The sequence below is a fragment of the Pelodiscus sinensis genome, chromosome 9 (assembly GCF_049634645.1).
Source record: "Pelodiscus sinensis isolate JC-2024 chromosome 9, ASM4963464v1, whole genome shotgun sequence".
Classification (NCBI taxonomy): Eukaryota; Metazoa; Chordata; order Testudines; family Trionychidae; genus Pelodiscus; species Pelodiscus sinensis.
This window is the reverse complement of record NC_134719.1, coordinates 25094040-25114108: the sequence shown is the minus strand read 5'-3', so window position 1 is coordinate 25114108 and position 20069 is coordinate 25094040. Positions and strand designations below refer to the sequence as shown.

At 44.3% G+C, this 20069-nt stretch overlaps 1 protein-coding gene across 9 annotated transcripts in view; it reads left to right on the top strand.

Annotated features, from left to right (window-relative positions):
* Window positions 1–20069, top strand: part of ZZZ3 (zinc finger ZZ-type containing 3) — a 120491-nt gene that overhangs the window by 74213 nt on the left and 26209 nt on the right. For 6 of the 9 annotated variants that reach the window (XM_075936294.1, XM_075936293.1, XM_075936299.1 and 3 more), the window contains 6 exons: window positions 7527–7665; window positions 9060–9207; window positions 9292–9407; window positions 9736–9810; window positions 10047–10148; window positions 11628–11723. In XM_075936294.1, coding sequence (XP_075792409.1) covers window positions 7527–7665; window positions 9060–9207; window positions 9292–9407; window positions 9736–9810; window positions 10047–10148; window positions 11628–11723 — 676 coding nt within the window. The remainder of the gene's footprint in view (window positions 1–7526; window positions 7666–9059; window positions 9208–9291; window positions 9408–9735; window positions 9811–10046; window positions 10149–11627; window positions 11724–20069) is intronic. The other 3 variants (XM_075936297.1, XM_075936300.1, XM_075936298.1) reach the window with 2 other exon arrangements.

Below are 20069 nucleotides of genomic sequence, written 5' to 3'. Positions count from 1 at the left end.
CCCAGCAGGGCAGTGGCCCCTGCCCCTCCCCTCCTCTCTCCCCCCTCGCTCCCCCCAAGCCACCTGGCTCCATCCCAGGCCTCGGAGTGACCTTAGGCGCATGAGGACTCGATGGTATGCAAGTACTCGTCTTCCTCCCTAGCTGGGGTCCTGGGGCTGGCTTCCCCATCAATGGACTCTTGGGCCCACTAGGGCCTTCTCTAGAGGCTGGCACAAAGTTTGGGGGTGCAATTTAGAATCATAGAGCTGGAAGAGACCTCGGGAGGTGATCAAGTCCAGCCCGCTGCTCAAGGCAGGACTAATCCCAACTAAATCAACCCAGCCACGGCTTTGTCAAGCCAAGACTTAAACACTTCTAGGGATGGAGAATTCCACCACCTCCCTAGATAACCCATTCCAGTGCTTCCCCACCCTCCTAGTGAAATTGTTTTCCTAATATCCAACCTAGACCTCTCCCACTGTAACTACTCAAGACCATTGCTCCTTGTTCTGCCATCCGTCACTACTGTGAACAGCCTTCCTCTATCTTCTTTGGAACTTCTCTTCAGGAAGTTGCAGGCTGCTATCAAATCCTCCCTCTCTTCTCTTCTGCAGACTAAACAGACCCAAATCCCTCAGCCTCTCCTCATAAGTCATATGCTCCAGCCCCCTAATCATTTTGGTTGCCCTCTGCTGGACCCTCTCCAATGCGTCCACATCCTTTTTGTAGTGGGGGGCCCAGAACTGGACATAATATTCCAGATGTGGCCTCACCAGAGCCAAATAAAGGGGAATAATCACTTCTCTAGATCTACTGGCAATGCTCCTCCTAATGCACCCTAATACGCCATTCACCTTCTTGGCTACAAGGGCACGCTGTTGACTCATACCCAGGTTCTCATCCACTATAATCCCCAGGTCCTTTTCTGCAGAACTGCTACTTAACCATTCGGTCTCCAGCCTGTAACAATGCTTGCGATTCTTCCATTCCAAGTGCAGGACTCTACACTTGTCCTTGTTGAACCTCATCCGATTTCTTTTGGCCCAATCCTCTAATCTGTCCAGGTCACTCTGGACCTGATCCCTGTCCTCCAGCATATCTACCTCTCCCCGTAGCTTAGTGTCATCTGCAAACTTGCTGAGGGTGCAATCCATCCCCTCATCCAGATCATTAATAAAGATGTTGAATAAAACCGGTCCATCAGAACGAGCACCAGAGGATTCCGAACCAATTGTAGACATCCTGAACTTGGAGGTCCTGGCTCATGTGGCCCTAACCTTGAATAAGACAGTGGACAAAAGCACAAAGGCCCTCTGGAAAATGCCTGCCTCTATAGCGCCCACAAGCAAATGGCTGAATAGTGGTACTTTGTTCTTCAGTGTTTTCTCACTCACCGCCAGGTTTGATTGTGGTGCTTGCTGCCAACAATCGCAAACACCAGGGTCAACCTGCACCTATGCCCAAAAATAGGCCAAGCAGTTGAACCTTTTGGGCTGAAAGATCTATGTCTTCGGGGGGCTCATGCTCAGGATTTGCAACCAACATGTGGTCCTGAGCATGTACACCTTCAACACTTGGGCAGCGATGGACAAGTTTAGGGAGTTGCTCCACCAGGACTCTAGACAGGAGTACAAGGCCCTATCAGAAGAGGGCAAGGTTGTATCTTGGGTAGCACTCTAAGCTGCCTTGGAGCTGTGGACGCAGTGGCCTATACCATGGCGACTGGCCTGGTCCTATAAAGGGGTGCCTGGCTTCAGGTGTTGGGCATTCCACCAGAGGTCCAGAACACCATTCAGGGCCTACCATTTAAGGGGGGCAGGCCTGCTCTCTGAGCGCAATGACACCAGCCTCCATGGGTTGAAGCATACTAGAATGACCCTCAAGTCCCTCCACATTTGCACCCCAGCCCTGCAGACACATTGCCTTCCTAGGACCCCTGCCCGTCCATTTCAGCAGGGGAATAAGCTGGACTTCTTGAGGCACAGGGGCTGCAACAATAACAGAAATGGTAGGCGGCTATTCCGCTCCTCATCCTCAACAAGCCCAAGGGCCCTAGGCCAAGCCTCTGAAGGTTCGAGCAGGGACAGTATACCGGCCATAGGTCAGCAGTCCTTTACCAATCGTTTATCTCCTTTCCACCATGCCTGGTCGCATATCATGACAGACTGCGGGGTCCTAGGTATGGTGCAGAGTAGGTACTATATCCTGTTCCGCTCCTCCCCCCCCATTCCTCTTCAGGGACCCCTCTCATGAGCATCTCCTAAGGCTGGAGGTGTAATAGCTCCTTGAGCTGGGGTCTGCTAAGGAGGTTCCGTTGGACCTCAGAAACAGGGGGTTCTGTTCCTGTTATTTCTTGGTCCTGAAGGCCGAGGGTGGGTTTCTCCCTATCCTGGACTTGAAGGGCCTCAGTGCCTTTTAGTGAAGCCAAAGTTCAAGATGGTAACGTTGGCCTCAATCATCCCATCTCTAGCCACAAGGCGACTGTTATGCTGCCCTTGATCTCAAAGACCCTTATTTCCATATTTTGAGTGTGCCCCCTCCCAGGTGTAATTCCTATAATTCGCAATGAGCCAGGATCTTTACCAGTTTAGGGCCCTCCCCTTTGACCTTTCTACAGCTCCCAGGGTCTTCACAAAACATATGGTAGTTGTCGCCACATTCCTGCAAAAAAGGAGGGTCCAGGTTTACCCATCCTGGATGACTCCCTATAAAGGGCTCTTCCACTTCCCAGATTTTGGAACACATATCCCTTGTCAGGGAGACCTTTTCTCAGGCTGGGCCTCATCTTAAACGAAACCAAGTCCATTCTGACTCCCACCCAAAGGATAGAATTCATGGGGGGGGCCTGTTTCTGGCAATAAAAGAGGTTGTCGTGAGGCTCCAGTCGTTCCCCACCACCACGGCATGGTGCCGCATGAGGCCGCTGGGGTTCATGGCAGCATCAGGCTCAAGCTGTGCCTGGCGTGGATCCACAACCCGGTGTTCCAGCCAGTCGACGTGGTGGCGATGGTGCCTGTGAATGTACTGAGGTCCCTCGACTGGTGGCTATGCAAGGAGATGGTCTGTGAGGGGCTGCCATTCTATAGCCTTTTCCCAACCATTCACCTTGTGGTTCATGTCTCCGACAGTGGTTGGGGAGCCCATCTTGGGAAGCTGCAGACTCAAGGTATGTGGTCTCCTGTGGACCTCTCCCTCCACATCAGCGTCAGGGAGCAGAGGGCTATTCACCTTGCATGCAGTATTTTTCAGTATTGATGGACAACACTGCAGTGATGTTTTATATAAACAGAAAAGGTGGTGCTCCGTCTTGAATACTGCGTATAGATGTGGTCTCCTCATCTCAAAAAAGATATACTGGCATTAGAAAAGGTTCAGAGAAGGACAATGAAAATTATTAGGGTTTTGGAACAGGTCCCATATGAGGAGAGATTAAAGAGACTAGGACTTTTCAGCTTGGACAAGAGGAGACTGAGGGGGAATATGATAGAGGTATATAATATCATGAGTGGTGTGGCAAAAGTGAATAAGGAAAAGTTATTTACTTGTTCCCATAATATAAGAACTAGGGGCCACCAACTGAAACTAATGGGCAGCAGGTTTAAAACAAATAAAAGGAAGTTCTTTTTCACACAGTGCATAGTCCATCTGTGGAACTCCTTGCCTGAGGCGGTTGTGAAGGCTAGGACTATAAAGGGTTTAAAAGAGAACTAGATAAATTCATGGAGGTTATGTCCACTAATGGCTATTAGCCAGTATGGGTAAGGAACGGTGTCTCTAGGTTCTATTAGTCAGAAGGTGGAGATGGATGGCAGGAGAGAGATCGCTTGATCATTATCTGTTCGATTCACTCCCTCTGGGGCACCTGGCATAGGCCACTGTTGGCAGACTGGATACTAGGCTGGATGGACCTTTGGTCTGACCCAGTATGGCCATTCTTATGTTCTTTTATCCCCTGTGCCAAGAAGCGCTCCTCTTGAAGGAATTCTGTCAGAGCATTCACCCTGTGGCCTGTTACCTCGCCGGGGCCCAGAATGCACTGGTGGATTGCCTCAGCATGTCCTTCAAGGGGCACGAATAGTCCCTCAGGCTGGATGTGGCTTTGCATATCTTCCGCAAGAGTGGTTTTTCCCCCCGAACTTGTTCGTAACTCGAAGTGACAACAGGTAGTGCTCCCTCTTCAACCACAGGCCAGGGTCACTGAGGGATGCAGTCATGGTCCCCTGGCCACAGGATCTTCTGTATGCCTTTCCCCCCTTTTCTCCTGATCCACAAGGTAATCCTCAGGGTCAGGGAGTTCAAGGCTTCCATGATCCTGATAGCCCCAGCGTGGCCTCGCCAGCATTAGTTCCCAGCTGTCCTTGAGCTCTCAGTGGAGTGGCCCTTGGCCCTTCCCCTTTTACCCGGACTTGATCTCTCAGGAGTTTGGCAGACTTCGGCACCCAATCCTTCAATCCCTGTATCTCATGGCATGGAAGCTCCGTGGCTGATGGCCTTTGAGAGGCAGTGCTTGGGCTGAGTTTAGGCAGTTCTCTTGGAAAGCCATAAACCACCAGGTACAAGGGCCTCTTACCTGGTGAAGTGGAAGCACTTAGCACTCTGGTTCTCACCTATGGAGGCCCCAGTTCCAGCCATTTTGGATTACCTCCTAGAACTTAAAACCTGGAGGCTGACCCCCTCTTCTGTAAGGGTGGAATTGACAGCTGTCTCGGCCTTCCACTCAGGGTCATGGAGTAGGTCTATTTTAATGGACTCAATGGTGCACAGGTTTATTAGGTGATCGGATAGGGTTTACCCTCAGGTGCGTAACCCTGTGCCCCCTTGGGATCTAAACCTGGTACTCTCTAGGCTCATGCCCCCCTTTCGAGCCCTTGGCTGCATTCTCTGTTTTGCACCTGTCCTGGAAAGGGTCCTTCCTTCTGGCCATTATCTCTGCTAGGCTCGTTTCAGAGCTGTGGGTCCTAACGGTGGATCCACCGTACACTCCCTCCCACCCCCAAGGACAAGGTCAGGCGTCACCCTCACCCTGTGTTAATGCCTAAGGTGGTGTCCTACTTTCATCTCCATCAGGACATTTTTCTAGAGGTCTTTTACCCAGAACCCCACAATTCTGGGACGGAGCTTTGCACACCTTAGATGTTAGATGAGCCTTAGCCTTTTATTTAGAAAGGACCAAATCCTTTCGTAAGTCCCTCTGCTATTTGTGTCCATAGCTGACAGGATGAAGGGCCTGCCAATGTCAGCCCAACTTATTTTGTCCTGAATCACTTCCTGTATCAAGGAATGCTATGAGCTGGTGTAGGTTCCAGCTCCGCCTACGATGGCCCATTCGACCAGGGCCTGTAAGTCTTCTGCTGCCTTCGTAGCCCAGGTGCCCGTCATAGAGATCCGCAGAGTGGCCACATGGTGGTCAGTGCACACTCTTGTGAATCATTATGGAGGATGCAGTGGTGGGTAGGGCTGTTTTGCATTGGGCTGTTTTGCATTCTGTCTCTCTGTAGGCTCCGACCCTGCCTCCTTGGGTTTGGCTTTGGAGTCACCTAAGTAGAATGGACATGAGCAAGCGCTCGAAGAAAAAAATGGTTACTTACCTTTTGTAACTTTTCTTCGAGATGTGTTGCCCATTCCACATCCCACCCAACTCCCCTGCATCAGAGGATTCTGGCAAGAAGAGATTAAAGGGGTGTAGGGCCAGCAGGGGTATATATGTGCCGCTATAGCGGCACCACTCTAGGGGACTCCCCTGCTGGCCCAACAGGTATAGCTAAGGGAAAATTCTTTGGCAATCTGTGCATGTGGTATGCACACATCTAAGTGGAATGGACATGAACAGCACATCTCGAAGAACAACAGTTATGAAGGTAAGTAACTTTTTTTGTTTTGTTTTTAAGGTTCTCTCTGTTTTGTTTCCAGGTTTTAATGCAAGTCAAGTCACATGATTAATCTAAATCAGCAGTTCTCAAACATCATTGTACTATTAGCAAATTGGGGAGTGGCAATCCTTAATGCACACAAGATGCTGTTTTACTTGCACACACTAACCTCACGTATGCAGTGCATGTGAGGTTATGATACATGGAGGATGCAATTTTTCTTTATAAAATGGAAATCCTCCATGCTGTCTGGGGTCTCAGCAAGAAATATTTCATTACAGTGGGGCTGCACCTATAAAAAGTTGAAGAACCTCTTGCTTAAATTAATATAAAATTATAATAATGCATGGTGTACAGTCAAAGATTAGATCAACATAGCTGTATTGCTCAGGATTGTACAGGTGCAGTGCCATGGCTGTGCAACAGTAATAGCTGTATTGTAGAAATGATCTACATTTATACAGATCAGAAATACTTATATGCAAAAGTATTGGATTGGGTGCATAATTGTTTGTAGGACTGGAGTCCTATACATGAATGGACATCTACCATAACACAACTCAATAATCTAAATAAAATAGACAAGGTTTTTACAGGAACAACAGAAAAGACTGTTGTGAGTTCCCCCTATTAGATTTATTTCATCAGTTATTCTTAAAGCTTTGTGTATATTTGTATTCAGTTTTTAAAATGGTAAACAAAATGCATGCTAATTTTATTTTTTTTAGAAAAGCTCAAAAAGTAAATTGGTGAATGTGTAAAGGACAAAGACAGCAGAGAAAAATTACATTTGTCAATTCCTATTAAGATATTCCAAATAATGGCAACTATAACATTAATAAAAATCTTCTAAAAAGTAGCTTTCTAAAATTTTTAAAGGTTCATATTACGGTATTTACTTTCATCACCAGGATTACCTATGCAAGTCAGTTTGTCGGGAAATGCGTTAACAGATTCTCTTCTAAATAATTTTACATTCTGGAAAAGCAGTATACTATTGAATACAGCTTGACAGATGTGACGGGATCTAATACTTAGCTTGGATTTCTGTATTCTTACGTAGTGTTTTCTTACATATATTCATTTTGAATCTGTTTTATTCTCTCTTGGTGGTTCCTCATGAATAATTGCACTGTCGTATTTTCATCTGAAGCTGCCATGAAATTTTCTGTTTCCGTAGTTGTCTCAATCATTCTTCTCTGCTGCTGGTAGAGTAACAACTTAACACTTTTAGTAAAGGAACCATTTGTCATGGAATGGCGTGAGGTGGGAGGGAGGCTTATTTTGAAATAGGAAATAAAAAGTCATGATTTTTTTTTTGTCTATTTTTACTGTTGTGAGCAATTCTGGTTGTCCAGTGGAGCTATTGGGTAGCTACGGAGCTTACCTAATATCACCGTGATTTTTTGCCATTTTTATGGGAGAACTGCTAGAATAAGGATTTAATATTAAAGGAATGCCTGAATTTTCTCTCTTTATTGGTGTGCTTTGTATTTAAGTCTTAAATATCAGCCAAGACCATTTTTGTTTCAGCAAAATGTTTTGCTAAACTGTTAAAGTTAAGTGTGCAAGACTGCCTGACTACTTCTTAGTAGATAATCATGGTTGGCATTTAGTTTTTTTTTTCTTGTTTTTGCTAGAAAATTTTGGTGAGATATTTCCCTTTGTCTCTGTAGTTATCAGAGACTGTTACAGACGATTGCTGTACTCGAGGCTCAACGTACTCAAGCAGTTCAAGACCTTGAAAGTTTAGGCAGACACCAGAGAGAAGCACTGAGAAATCCCATTGGATTTGTGGAGAGACTCCAAAAGAAGGTATCCAATAGGCATTTCTTAAGTTTTTTATGAGAATTTTTATAACAAATAACTGTTCACCTATAGAAACTAGTGTATGTTATCTATACCTGTGTAAATATTAAGAGGTTCAAATTATTTCTGTAGTGATAAAGAACTGTCCTTGGTTCAGGATTGATGGTTTGTTAAATGTTGATTAAACTTATAAAATACGGGTATTTTGACAAAATTAAGTACACATTTTTATAGGAGTATAGAACTGCTCTTGTCTTCAAGCTTTCAATGCCAATGGGCTTTTCAAGACTTCTGTGATTAAAAAGAAAGCATTGTGTGGTCGGGAACGGTATCAAGAAATCATGGCCTTTGACACCAAAGAGATTTTAAATGCTTTGAGTTCAATTATAGGTAGGGTATTTTTATGGCGATTGTGAGCAGGAAACTCAAAATAAAATGAGCTCTGAAGGCATACCACAAATCAGGAGAGTGCCAGTGATTATATCATATCACTGTACATGTGTGGAAGAGAACAAATTTCAGTTAAGAAACTATTTCCTTTTCAAAAGTTTAAAAGGAAGTTTTAAAAATTGTTACAATCGTTAGGTCTTTTTTAAAAGAAAGCAATGATTGACCTTATGCTATGTTAGCAGCTCATTATGCTTCAATAAAAGAGTGATGTTGGTTCTGGGAAATTGCCTTTCCATAGGCATAGTATAAACTTGGGGCCTGATGCATAACCATTTAAGTTAATGGTTCTGTTTCCATTGATTTCTGTGGGTGCTGAATTGATTTCTAAGCAAATTATAGTTGTGACTCATCCAGCATCCAAGCACTATGCTCTGGCAACTAACCAAATTATGCAGATGCATTTGGGTAGGGGAGTCCATGTCTGTGTGTGTATGAGAGATTGTTGAGCTTAGAAACAAGTGTGCTTATGCTATTGTATTCTCTACGGAAGGCAACAAAATCAGTAAAAACAGTGTCTAATGTTCAGTCATTTTTATTATAGTAGATGTTTACATTTACATGTGGATGTGATTAATCAGTTCTGATAACTGGGTTTCTTTAGTTCTCTTTAGTCTTCTGTGTTTACTTATAGGAATACAGTCTGGTTATACAGTATGAGCTTTTTAACAAATCAGTAACAGGATAGGAAAACTGGAAACACTTGGCTTACTATTCAGTGTAATTCTAAAACTCCATGTCCAATAAACCATCATTGACCGTGCCGCTGCATATTTTATATGCCCTGCTATGTATTGCTCTTTACAAATACTTTCCCTATATAAGGAATATGTGCTGAATGGCACTTCATATACACACTGTTGGCTAAAAGCAGGATTTCTGTAGTTCTATATCCTTTTGTTTGAATGCTCAGTGATTGCATTAAGTATTGCTTCTCATTTTGATTCTTTCAGGTTGATATAGGACTTCCATATCCTCAAAGAGTTGTCCAGCTGCCTGAGATTGCCTGGGACCAATATACCACCAGCCTTGGGAACTTTGAAAGAGAATTCAAAAACCGGAAACGTAACAGTAGGAGAGCAAAGCTGATTTTTGATAAAGGTAAATGAAAAACTAAGTGTATATTACAGGAAAAATTAACCTGCCATGTTGGTTTAATAACTTCCTTTATGTTGCTTGCATTAGGCTTGCCTGCAAGACCAAAAAGTCCTTTGGATCCCAAGAAGGATGGAGAGTCCATTTCATACTCTGTATTGCCTTTAAGTGATGGTCCAGAAGGTTCTACAAACAGTCGTCCACAGGTAAATGTTATAAAAAAGAAAGTAGGCAAAATTGTACATAATAGTAACTTTTTAAATGGATTCTTTATTAATACTAGATTATGTGGGTAGTGTTAAAATTGTTACAATAAATTTAATGCCTCTATTTCCAAATGTTCAGAAACTCAATCATCAAAACATATGGTGGAATCAGTCTTTTCATGTGACCAAGTCAGAACTTTTTTCTGTCCTCTATCAAAATAATGTTTTCATATATGTTGTTCTTTTACTTGGGTGGAAAAAGGGTTAAAATCAAGTTATCCTAACTTTTTTTCTAAAGTCCTATTCCATGTTATATACTGTATTTAAGCAGATGATAAGAGGGCGACTTTGCGATGAGACCAAACCCGAAACTTTTAACCAGCTGTGGACTGTAGAAGAACAGGTAATGGGAAACCCTAGCTAGCTCGTTAGACCATTTTGTAACCTTACAGTGATGTTCACCAAAATAAACTCAAATTGTGTAGTAATGTTTAAAGTGCTTAATGCTTTGGAATCAAAGATAATATGTATACTTATACATTTTTTGCACCAGTTTGATTTTTTTTTTTTAGTGACAAGCCATGCCTCTTCTAGATTTGGTGTATTAATGTTTGTGATCTTGTCTTGTGCTTGGTTTAGAAAAAACTTGAACAGTTACTTCTGAAGTACCCACCAGAGGAAGTAGAATCCCGACGGTGGCAAAAGATAGCTGATGAACTGGGAAATCGTACTGCAAAACAGGTAATGGGGAATCCATCTCTCTTGTTGCATTGTAAACATTCCAGGAAATACTAGAGGAGATATGTATCTGGTGCTCTTCTGCATAGTTTCTTCAGTGATTAAATTCTTATGTGCAATGTACCTTGCAAAACTCAGGTCAATTCATGAAGAGACAAGGATTTTTTTAGAAACTGTAAAATATATATAGGTAGGAAAAAATGGATTGCTTCTTTGGGAAGAAACCAACGAATTCTTTACTTGCATTAGTGGTGATGCCATGAGATTACAAACATGAATTTCTGCATCTTGAGGATATTGAAATGGCCCACCTGCCATTTGGAGATTTTACAAAAGTCATACAGATTGAACCTCTCAAATCTGAGACTTTCTGGTCCAGTAACACCTGTGGTCTGGCAGGACCCCAGATTCGCTGGACCAAAGAGCTCTGGCGGCTGGGAACAGGAGTTCTGAAAGCGGTGGCAGTGGCTGGGGAGCCTTAGCCCACAACCCAGAGGTGGGCCCAGAAGTAGGGTTGGCAGCCAGCAGGGCAGAATTGCCCTCCCCTGGTATGGCAAACTCCATGGTTCAGGATCATGAAGGTATCAAGCATACTGGACCAAGATACTGGATCATTAAGGTACCAAGAGTACAGGAGATCGTGTGTGTGTGTGTGTGTGTGTGTGTGTGTGTGTGTGTGTGTGTGTGTGTGTGTGTGTGTGTGTGTGTGTGTGTGTGTGTGTGTGTGTGTGTGTGTGTGTGTGTGTGTGTGTGTGTGTGTGTGTGTGTGTGTGTGTGTGTGTGTGTGTGTAAAAAAATCGGGCATCAGGAAAGTTGCCAAGTCATCAGATCCAACCTATTAATCTTAATATTTTGATGACAAATGTAATGAGTCATCCATGTCAAGGACTGCAGCACTACTAACATCTGTAATAGGACTTTTAAATGTGAAATTATATTGATTTTTAATAAATGCCCACAAACCATGATTAAGCTGTCAGGTCTAATTGTTGTCCATTAGATTTTGACATTGTCCCTATGATAATTTCAAAGTACAGCAACACCAGTTATTCAGACTCATTTACTTTTAACTCCTATTATAAGTTACCATGAATGTAAAATACGTACTCTTTTATTTAGATCAGAAAGAGAGTGTATAAAGGATAGGTTCTTCACCAACACTGTAGAATGGATTAATATATGTCAGTGTTGTTAGACAGTGGATCTGATCAGACACTGTCTTTGATGCAGTTTCAGAATCAGAAACTTTACTGCTATTCTCAACACCCAGTTTTTTTGAACTCTTTGCAGAATAATAACCTAGGCATTTGCCTTTTATAAATGATACATAAAGTTTAGAATGTCATCTTTCTCTGAAGTTTGTATTTTTCCTGAAGCACTTCAAACATTAGATTTTTTTTAAAGTGGGTATTTGAATTCTTTTTTTAAGTGTCATACATACTTACTCATCTAACATTTAATAATTCATGTTTTTTCTTCTAGGTTGCCAGCAGGGTGCAAAAGTATTTTATAAAACTGACTAAAGCTGGCATTCCAGTACCAGGCAGAACTCCAAACTTGTATTTATATTCCAAAAAGGTAAGACTAGATTATAGCAGAAGACTTCATATTTGCATGTGCATATGTGTAAATACATTTTAAAAATTAAGGACCCTACTTTTAAAGTATTGAATGGATTTTTTTTATTAAATAGACTGCTTATCCCAAGTTATATGTATCTATTATTTTACTGTTGTTAGCACCAAAGAGCAAGCTGGATTCTCTTCTGGTTTGCACTTTGTTTTAAGTAAATTCCTGTTGCATAATCTTTGTTGATGATGAAGTACCATCCAGAAACGCACAGCTTTCAGCTCCCAGGTTGAGTTTCAGGATAGACAGCTTTGTCCCTCTTGTTTCTTGCAGCATACGCGCGCACACACACACATAAAATGACCAAATTTTATCTATTTGAGAGAGAAAAAAAATAAAACTCTAGCAATGACTGTGAAAATGTCATCTTTCAGAGAAGAACAAAAAGTAAAAAACACAGAAGATGATTTTTCACAAAAATGATTACATTTAAATTAGCACAGCCACAGAGTTAAGTCTGAAACATCATGCTTTTCTGAGGTCTGCAAATCCTCTAAGATGTAAGATCATCCACACTTTGTGTGTACACATTTATTTTACTATATTTTTCCTCTCTTGGTGTTCACACCTCCACTGACTGAATTGACCTCATTATCTCTAGCCTTATTCTTGATTTGTACTCTTTTCTTATGCCTGTATATTTATACCTGCCTCTGGAATTTCCACTACATGCATCTGACGAAGTGGGTCTTTGCCTATGAAAGCTTATGCTCCTATAAATCTGTTAGTCTATAAGGTGCCACAGGACTCCTCATTGCATTTATTTTACTTTGGAGGATAGGGACATAATTCAAAATGACCTTAGCAAGTTAGAGAAATGGTCAGAGGTAAACAGGATGAGGTTTAATAAAGAGAAATGCAAAGTGCTCCACTTAGGAAGGAACAATCAGTTCCATACATACAAGATGGGAGGCGACTGTCTAGGAAGGAGCATGGCGGAAAGGGATCTAAGGGTCGTAGTGGACCACAAGTTGAATGAGTCAACAGTGTGATGCTGTTGTAAAAAAAGCAAATATGATTCTAGGTTGTATCAACAGGTGTGTTGTAAGCAAAACTCATGAAGTCATTCTGCCGCTCTACTCTGCACTAGTTAGGCCTCAGCTGGAGTACTGTGTCCAGTTCTGGGCGCCACATTTCAAGAAAGATGTGGAGAAATTGGAAAGGGTACAGAGAAGAGCGACAAGAATGATTAAAGGTTTAGAGAACATGACCTATGAAGCCAGGCTTCATGAACTGGGCTTGTTTAGTTTGGAAAAAAGAAGATTAAGGGGGGACATGATAGCGGTTTTCAAATATCTAAAAGGGTGTCACAAGGAGGAAGGAGAAAATTTGTTCCTCTTGGTTACTGAGGACAGGACAAGGAGTAATGGGCTTAAAGTGCAGCAGGGGAGGTTTAGATTGGACATTAGGAAAAAATTCCTAACTGTCAGCGTGGTCAAATATTGGAATAAATTGCCAAGGGGAGGTGGTGGAATCTCCCTCTCTGGAGATATTTAAGAACAGGTTAGATAGACATCTGTCAGGGATTGTGTAGACGGAGCTTGGTCCTGCCTTGAGGGCGGGGGGCTGGACTCGATGACCTCTCGAGGTCCCTTCCAGTCCTATTATTTTATGATTCTCTATGATTCTATAAGTCTCAGCAGTATCAGCTCCTTAATTAAGACTGTTCTCCATCAGAGTTATTTGTACAAAAAACCTTTCAGAAGACGCTAACGTTGCTGCCACTTCAGAACTTAAAAATCAGCATTCTTTTATCCATCCAGATCTAGTTACTATACTTGATGACCTGAGGACAGTTGGAGAAAAAATACATCTCCTCAGTTTGTTTTAAACATAAACACAGAACAGTACAGGATGTTAGCAAACTGTGGCCTATTGCAGCTGCTGTGTAACTATAATATTTATTTCTTCATGGGTAATTTTATAATTCTTTTAAAAATATTTGTCCCCCAAAGTTTACAGAGATTGTCTAATTTCCTTCGCATTATGGTACTCGGTAAGTATTAGGCGGGGCTAAAAATGGAATTGATGTTCAATTTTATATTAATTTATACATTGTGAATTTTTTTTATAATGGAAAACTTTCCAGACAGTTTTTCTAAAAGACATGGAACTTATAGTTATGCTTGCTTTCATATTTTAGCTCTGAATACTAGATTCACACTGGAACAGTTGAGTTTTTCCCAGGTTCACTCCACCATTCTGTCCTGAAGGAGTGTGGGATCTCCCTCCTGTCTAAACTTCTAAACAATAAAAGAAATGTTTTATTGAGGATGGGTAAATTGAGCTCTGCTAATGGAGTAGTCTGCTTAAAGCACCACGGGTTCTCTCACTATTCCCAGATCTGTAAGTGGAGCTAACACAGAATGATGGAAAATATTTGCACGTGGTACGATAAGGTTGCTTCATGATTATACTATGATTATGGTTGTTCACATACTTAAAATGCACACAAAATACCTGCTTTGTACCCAGTATTCATTGTGTGCCATCTGCATGCTGATACATCTGCTTAATATATTAATGTGGACAAATTTTAAAAAATGTAAAATATGCAGACTGTACTCATAAAATAGATGCACTACAAGCAGAAGTAATTCAGGTTTCTCCACATTGACTTATCAGACTCTGTTACTGTAGATCAGTGGTCTCCAACATTTTACACCCAAGATCACTTTTTAAATGTCAGGGCAAGCCAAGATCTACTCCGTCCCTTCCCCAAAACCCCATCTCTTCCTTGAGGCCCCACCCTCTCCATTCCCCTCCTCCATCACTTGCTGTCTACACCCCTTACTCACTCTCACTGGGATGAGACAGGAGATGTGGGCTCTGGGGTGGGAATGAGGGATTTGAGTGTGGGAAGGGGTGCAAGCCCTGGGTGGAAATTTGGGTGCAGGAGAAGGTGGAGAAGGAGATGCTGGCTCAGGGAGGGGGCTCCAGGCTGGAGAGTGTTGGGATCAGGTGCAGGATTGAGGTGCTGAGAGATCCACAGACTTGCGGATATCAGTGTGTAGGAGTTCGGGTTGTGGTATATGATGGGCTCAGTGTAGAGGGGTCTGGTATACGATGGGCTCAGAGCGTAGGTTTGCAGTGTGTGGGTGGTGCAGGAGTGTTGTGGCACAAGACTGGATATGTGGGGGTGCAGGAGTTTGGGGATGTGGGGAGCTTTGGGCAGGGGATTCAGGGGTATGATGGGCTCAGATTTCGGAGGTGTGGGGGTGCAGGAGTGTTACGATGCTGCGGCCAGATGGGGATTTGGCTCCAGTTGGGGGCTTGCTGGCCAGGCTTCATTTTAAAATAAAATATGTTCAACACAAAACGTTTCAACATTGTCTTTATTTGTGGGAGAGGCAGGGAACATTTTTTGGGTTAGGGGGCCACTAACCCATAGAAAAATCAGTCGGGGACCTCACAAGTGTGATGCAAAAAGCCAACCCCTCCAAAAAAAACCCAACCCTCACTGGTGTGTCCCTAACTGAGACACCTCACTCCCCTGGCACTCCAGCCCCATGGGGGGTAGGGTAGGTTAGGACTGAGGTTCAAGGCCTCAGGCCAGATTAACATTTCTGGGGTTCCAGAGTGTCATGGCTCCTTCCCCACTCTGGCATGATAAATGCAGAAGTGGGGGCCAGCAAAAGTACCCCAAAACCTTATCAGGCTTTAAAACTTCCCTCCAAAACCTTAACCTAGATTTTAGGGATAAAACTCTGCTGCCATCACCCAAATATTAATAAAGGAATCAAGGAGAGACTACTTGGGAAATCTCACCCCTAAAGTACAAACCAGGACACACAAATTAACCAATACCAGGTTAATTAAAAAGAAAAGAGAGAGAACTTTTATTATCACCACAATATTCCTGTTGCAAGCATAATGACAAGATGGAACAGTAACAAAATAATATACTCGTGGAGAAGAAATTTACTATGGGCCAGGAACTTAGTTACAAAGGAGAGCAAAACCCATTTTTAAATGCACAGACCAGATCCCATTTCACAAGCCATAAAACAATAAAACCTAGCGGATTTATCTAAACTTTATCCTACTTACAGACTGTGAAGAGTATTTTCTTAGAGGGAGACATCCTGTCCCCTTCAATAGCTGGAGAGAAACTACCCAGAGACAAAGGAGGGAAAAACAAACATTCCTTTGTCCCCATTAGAAATTCCTACCTACATCCCTATTGGCCAACTCTACCTGAGTTAGGTACAGTTGACCCCTTAGTCCCCAGGCTGCTGGCCATCTCTTATGATCGTGACACAGGGTTAGTGGATTTTGTGGACACCCCTATGCTCTTGGGTGGGGCCAGAAATAATGGATCCAGTGTGCAGGACAGAGCTGCCAGTGAATGGGATAGGGATGGGGGTACAAAATCTGGATGAGAAGTAGGGTACAGGAACAATCTGGGGGTAAGTGTCTGGCCAGGAACAACAGGTTTCTGGTGGATGTCTGGGCAGGGGTCAGGAGCAGGGTGCTGGTGGGTATCTGGGCAGGAGAGAGGGGGTGGGTGCTGATGGATGTCTGGTCGGGGGGGCAAGAGGAGCGTGCTGGTGGGTGTCTGGCCAGGAGGTTGGAGGAGGCAGGAGCAGGGTGCTGGTGGGTGTCTGGCTAGAGGAGTGGGGGAGGGGCAGTTTGGCTGGTATCTGGGGGTCTCCAGGGACAAGTATCTCTTGGCAAGGATCTGCAGGCAGTGCTGGAAGAAGCGCATGTACAGCTCCTTTAAGAAAACCAGGATCTTGATCCTCTGCTGCCATCTTAACCACCATCCCCTTCTCACCCACCCCCACCTCCCTGGTACACAGGGGAAGGAAGGCAAGACAAGAAAGTGTGTGTGTTGCTGTGGTGAGAGGAGGAACAGCGCATGCTCTTCCTGAGAAACGGGATCTGACATGGAGCCATGGGACTTCTTCCTCCTCCCCATCACTGCAGGAAGCTGGTTTTGGGTCCAATTTCGTGAGAGGCAGGAGGCTATCATGCCAGCTGAGGCTCCTTATTGCCGGGGCTGGGAACACTGCATCAAGATTGACTGGTAGTGCCTCTGTCATTGACCAGTCAATCACGATTGACTGGTTGGTGACTGCTGTAGATAGTCTGTCGATAATTTAATTTAGATCAGGGCTACTCAACTTTGGAAGGCCCGGGGGCTACAATGATACTTAAAGCACATGCCGCAACTTAAATGTGATTGCATATACATGCAAATATATATATGCAAATAGCTTCTTTCACACTGACAGGCATGAATACAAAGCACTTCCCACAATACCCTTGCACCTCTTTCCAACACCCTGTACTCGTCTGTTCCAGCCAGCCCATCCGCTTTCATCTTTCAATGCTCATTCCACCTGGGAGACCTCTTCCCAGCAGAGGCCATGTTCAAAGGATCTTGCATGCGGGCTGCGTGTTGAGCTCCACGTAAACCCAAACCGCACCATGGGCCGCAAACAAACAGTCTGCGGGCTACATGCAGCCCACGGGCTGAGTGTTGAGTAGCCCTGGTTTAGACTACAGTCCTATTCCATCCTGGGACTTCATGGATGTTGCCATTTATGAGCATGCTAGAAGATTTACCAACTTCATCTCCACTGCTCTCTCTAAAGAGCAGTTGGGAGGCTCAGAGCTGGGGCAGTCTTGGATTGGGAGGGTGTACGCCCAGCCATCTCCTTTCGCCTGCCTGATGATTGTCTCTTTTCTGTATGGTTTAATGAGAAGCTATCCCATTCTAGGTACATCCCACTTTCCTGGTACAACCAAAAACTTTGCTATAAGTTATGATAAGAAGAAATTGTACATGTAATTTGGTGGCCCTAACTCTTAATGTTTAGGATGAGTTTTCAGACAGGCAAACTCTCTCAAATATATAGTAGAAGATTATGTTGGTGGCCTTTGTGATGTGGATGTGTCTGTCTGAGGGAACTGAACTGAACTTTTTTAACCCAAGATTCTGAATAGCCATTATAGAATCATAGAACAGTAGAATTAGAAGGGACCTTGAGAGGTTGAGTCCAGTCCCTTGCCCTCACGGCAGGACCCAGTATTGTCTAGGCCAGGGGTGGACAATAATTTTTGGCTGGGGGCCACTTGAAAAATTTTTCAAGTGACCCCAGGCTGCCCTGGAAGGGACGGGGCCTAAACCAGAAGGGGTGGAGCCTGGATGCTTCTGGGCTTCCCCAGACCATGATTGGTCTGGAGGTGGGGAAACCCCTTTGCCCCCCCTTCCCACTAGGAACCCGTGCCAGGGTTGATCCGGCCCACAGAGGCCCTACTGCTCCCCCACTCCCAGGCTAATCAGGACTTGGGGGAATGCACAAAGCCTCCGTCAGCCCTCCCCTCCCTCCCCTGCCAGGAGTACACAGCACTTCAAAGTGCCACACGCTCCTCATAGGGCAGGAAGAGGCTTCATGCGCTCTCTCCACCCCCAGAGCAGAGGAAGAGCAGAGAAAACTTTGCACAGCTCCCCTGCTCCCAGGCCAATCATGGCTTGGGGGAGGGAGAGCGCGTGACATCTCCTTGAGCCCTGCGAGCAGCACATGGTGCTTCAAAGCTCCGCATGCTCCTAGCAGGGCAGGAGGAAGCTTCGTGCTCTCCCCTGCCCCCAGGCCCTAATTGGCCTGGGGGTGGGGTAGCAGTAGGGCTTCCGCAGGCTGGATCAACTTGCTTGGCGGGCCAGATCCAGCTCGTGGAGGCCCTTTTGCCCACCCCTGGTCTAGACCATCATGGAAGGGTATAAACTGTTCAGGAAGAACAGGTGGGGGAGAAAAGGAGGAGGAGTTGCATTGTATGTAAGAGAGCAGTATGATTGCTCGGAGCTCCAGTACTTAGAGGGAGAAAAGACTGTTGAGAGTCTATGGATTAAATTTAGAGGTGGAAGCAACAGGATGTTGTATTTGGTATCTACTATAGACCGCTGGATCAGGTGGATGAGGTAGACAAAGCTTTCTTTGGACAACTTCAGAGAAGGTTCCAGATCGCAGGCCCTGATTCTCAGGGTCGCCCTGACATCTGTTGGGAGACCAATAAAGCAGTACACAGGCAATCCAGGAAGTTTTTGGAGAATGTTGGGGATAACTTCTTGGTAGAAGTGCTGAAGGAACCGACCAGGGGACCATGCCCAGCTTGACCTGCTGCTCACAAAGATGGAGGAACTAGTAGGGGAAGTAGAGGTAGGTGACAGCCTAGGAAGCAGTGATCATGAGATTGTAGATTTCAGGATCCTGACCAAAGGAAGAAAGGCGAGTAGCAAAATGCACACCCTAGACTTCAGAAGAGCAGACTTTGACTCCCTCAGAGAACCGATGGGCAGGATTCCCTGGGATGCTTACATGAAGGGGAAAGAAGTCCAGGGGAGCTGGCAGTATTTTAAAGAAGCCTTATTAAAGGCACAGGAAGAAACCATCCTGATGCACAGCAAGAAAAGCAAATATGGTAGACGACCAGATTGGCTTACCGGGGACATCCATGGTGAGCTTAAACACGAAAAGGAAGCTTACAAGAAGTGGAAACTTGGACAGATGACTAGGGAGGAGTATAAATATATTGCTCGAGAATGTAGGGTAGTAATCAGGAAGGCAAAAGCACAACTGGAATTGCAGCTGGCAAGGGTTGTGAAGGGTAACAAGAAAGGTTTCTACAGGCATGTTAGCAATAAGAGAATGATCAGAGAGGGTGTGGGGCCCTTATTGGATGACTGAGGTAACCTAGTGACAGATGATGTGGGGAAAGCTGAAGTACTCAATACTTTCTTTGCCTCTGTCTTCACGGACAAGGTCAGCTCCCAGACAAATGCACTAGGCAACACAGTATGGGAAGGAGGTAGACAGCCCTTGGTGGGGAAAGAACAGGTTAGGAACTATTTAGCAAAGCTAACGATACGCAAATCCATGGGCCCGGATTTAATGCATCCGAGGGTACTGAGGGAGTTGGCAAATGTCATTGTGGAGCCTTTGGCCATTATCTCTGAGAACTCATGGATAGATCCCTGAAGATTGGAAAAAGGCAAATGTAGTGCCCATCTTTAAAAAAGGGAAGACGGACAATCCAGAGAACTACAGACCTGTCAGCCTTACCTCAGTCTCCGAAAAAATCATGGAAGGGATCCTTAAGGAATCCATTTTGAGGCACTTGGATGAGAGGAAAGTGATCAGGAATAGTCAACATGGATTTACCAAGGGCAAGTTGTGCCTGACCAATCTGATTAGATTCTATGATGAGGTAACTGGCTCTGTGGATATGGGAAAGTCACTGGATGTGATATACCTTGACTTTAGCAAAGCTTTTAATACGTTCCCTCACAAT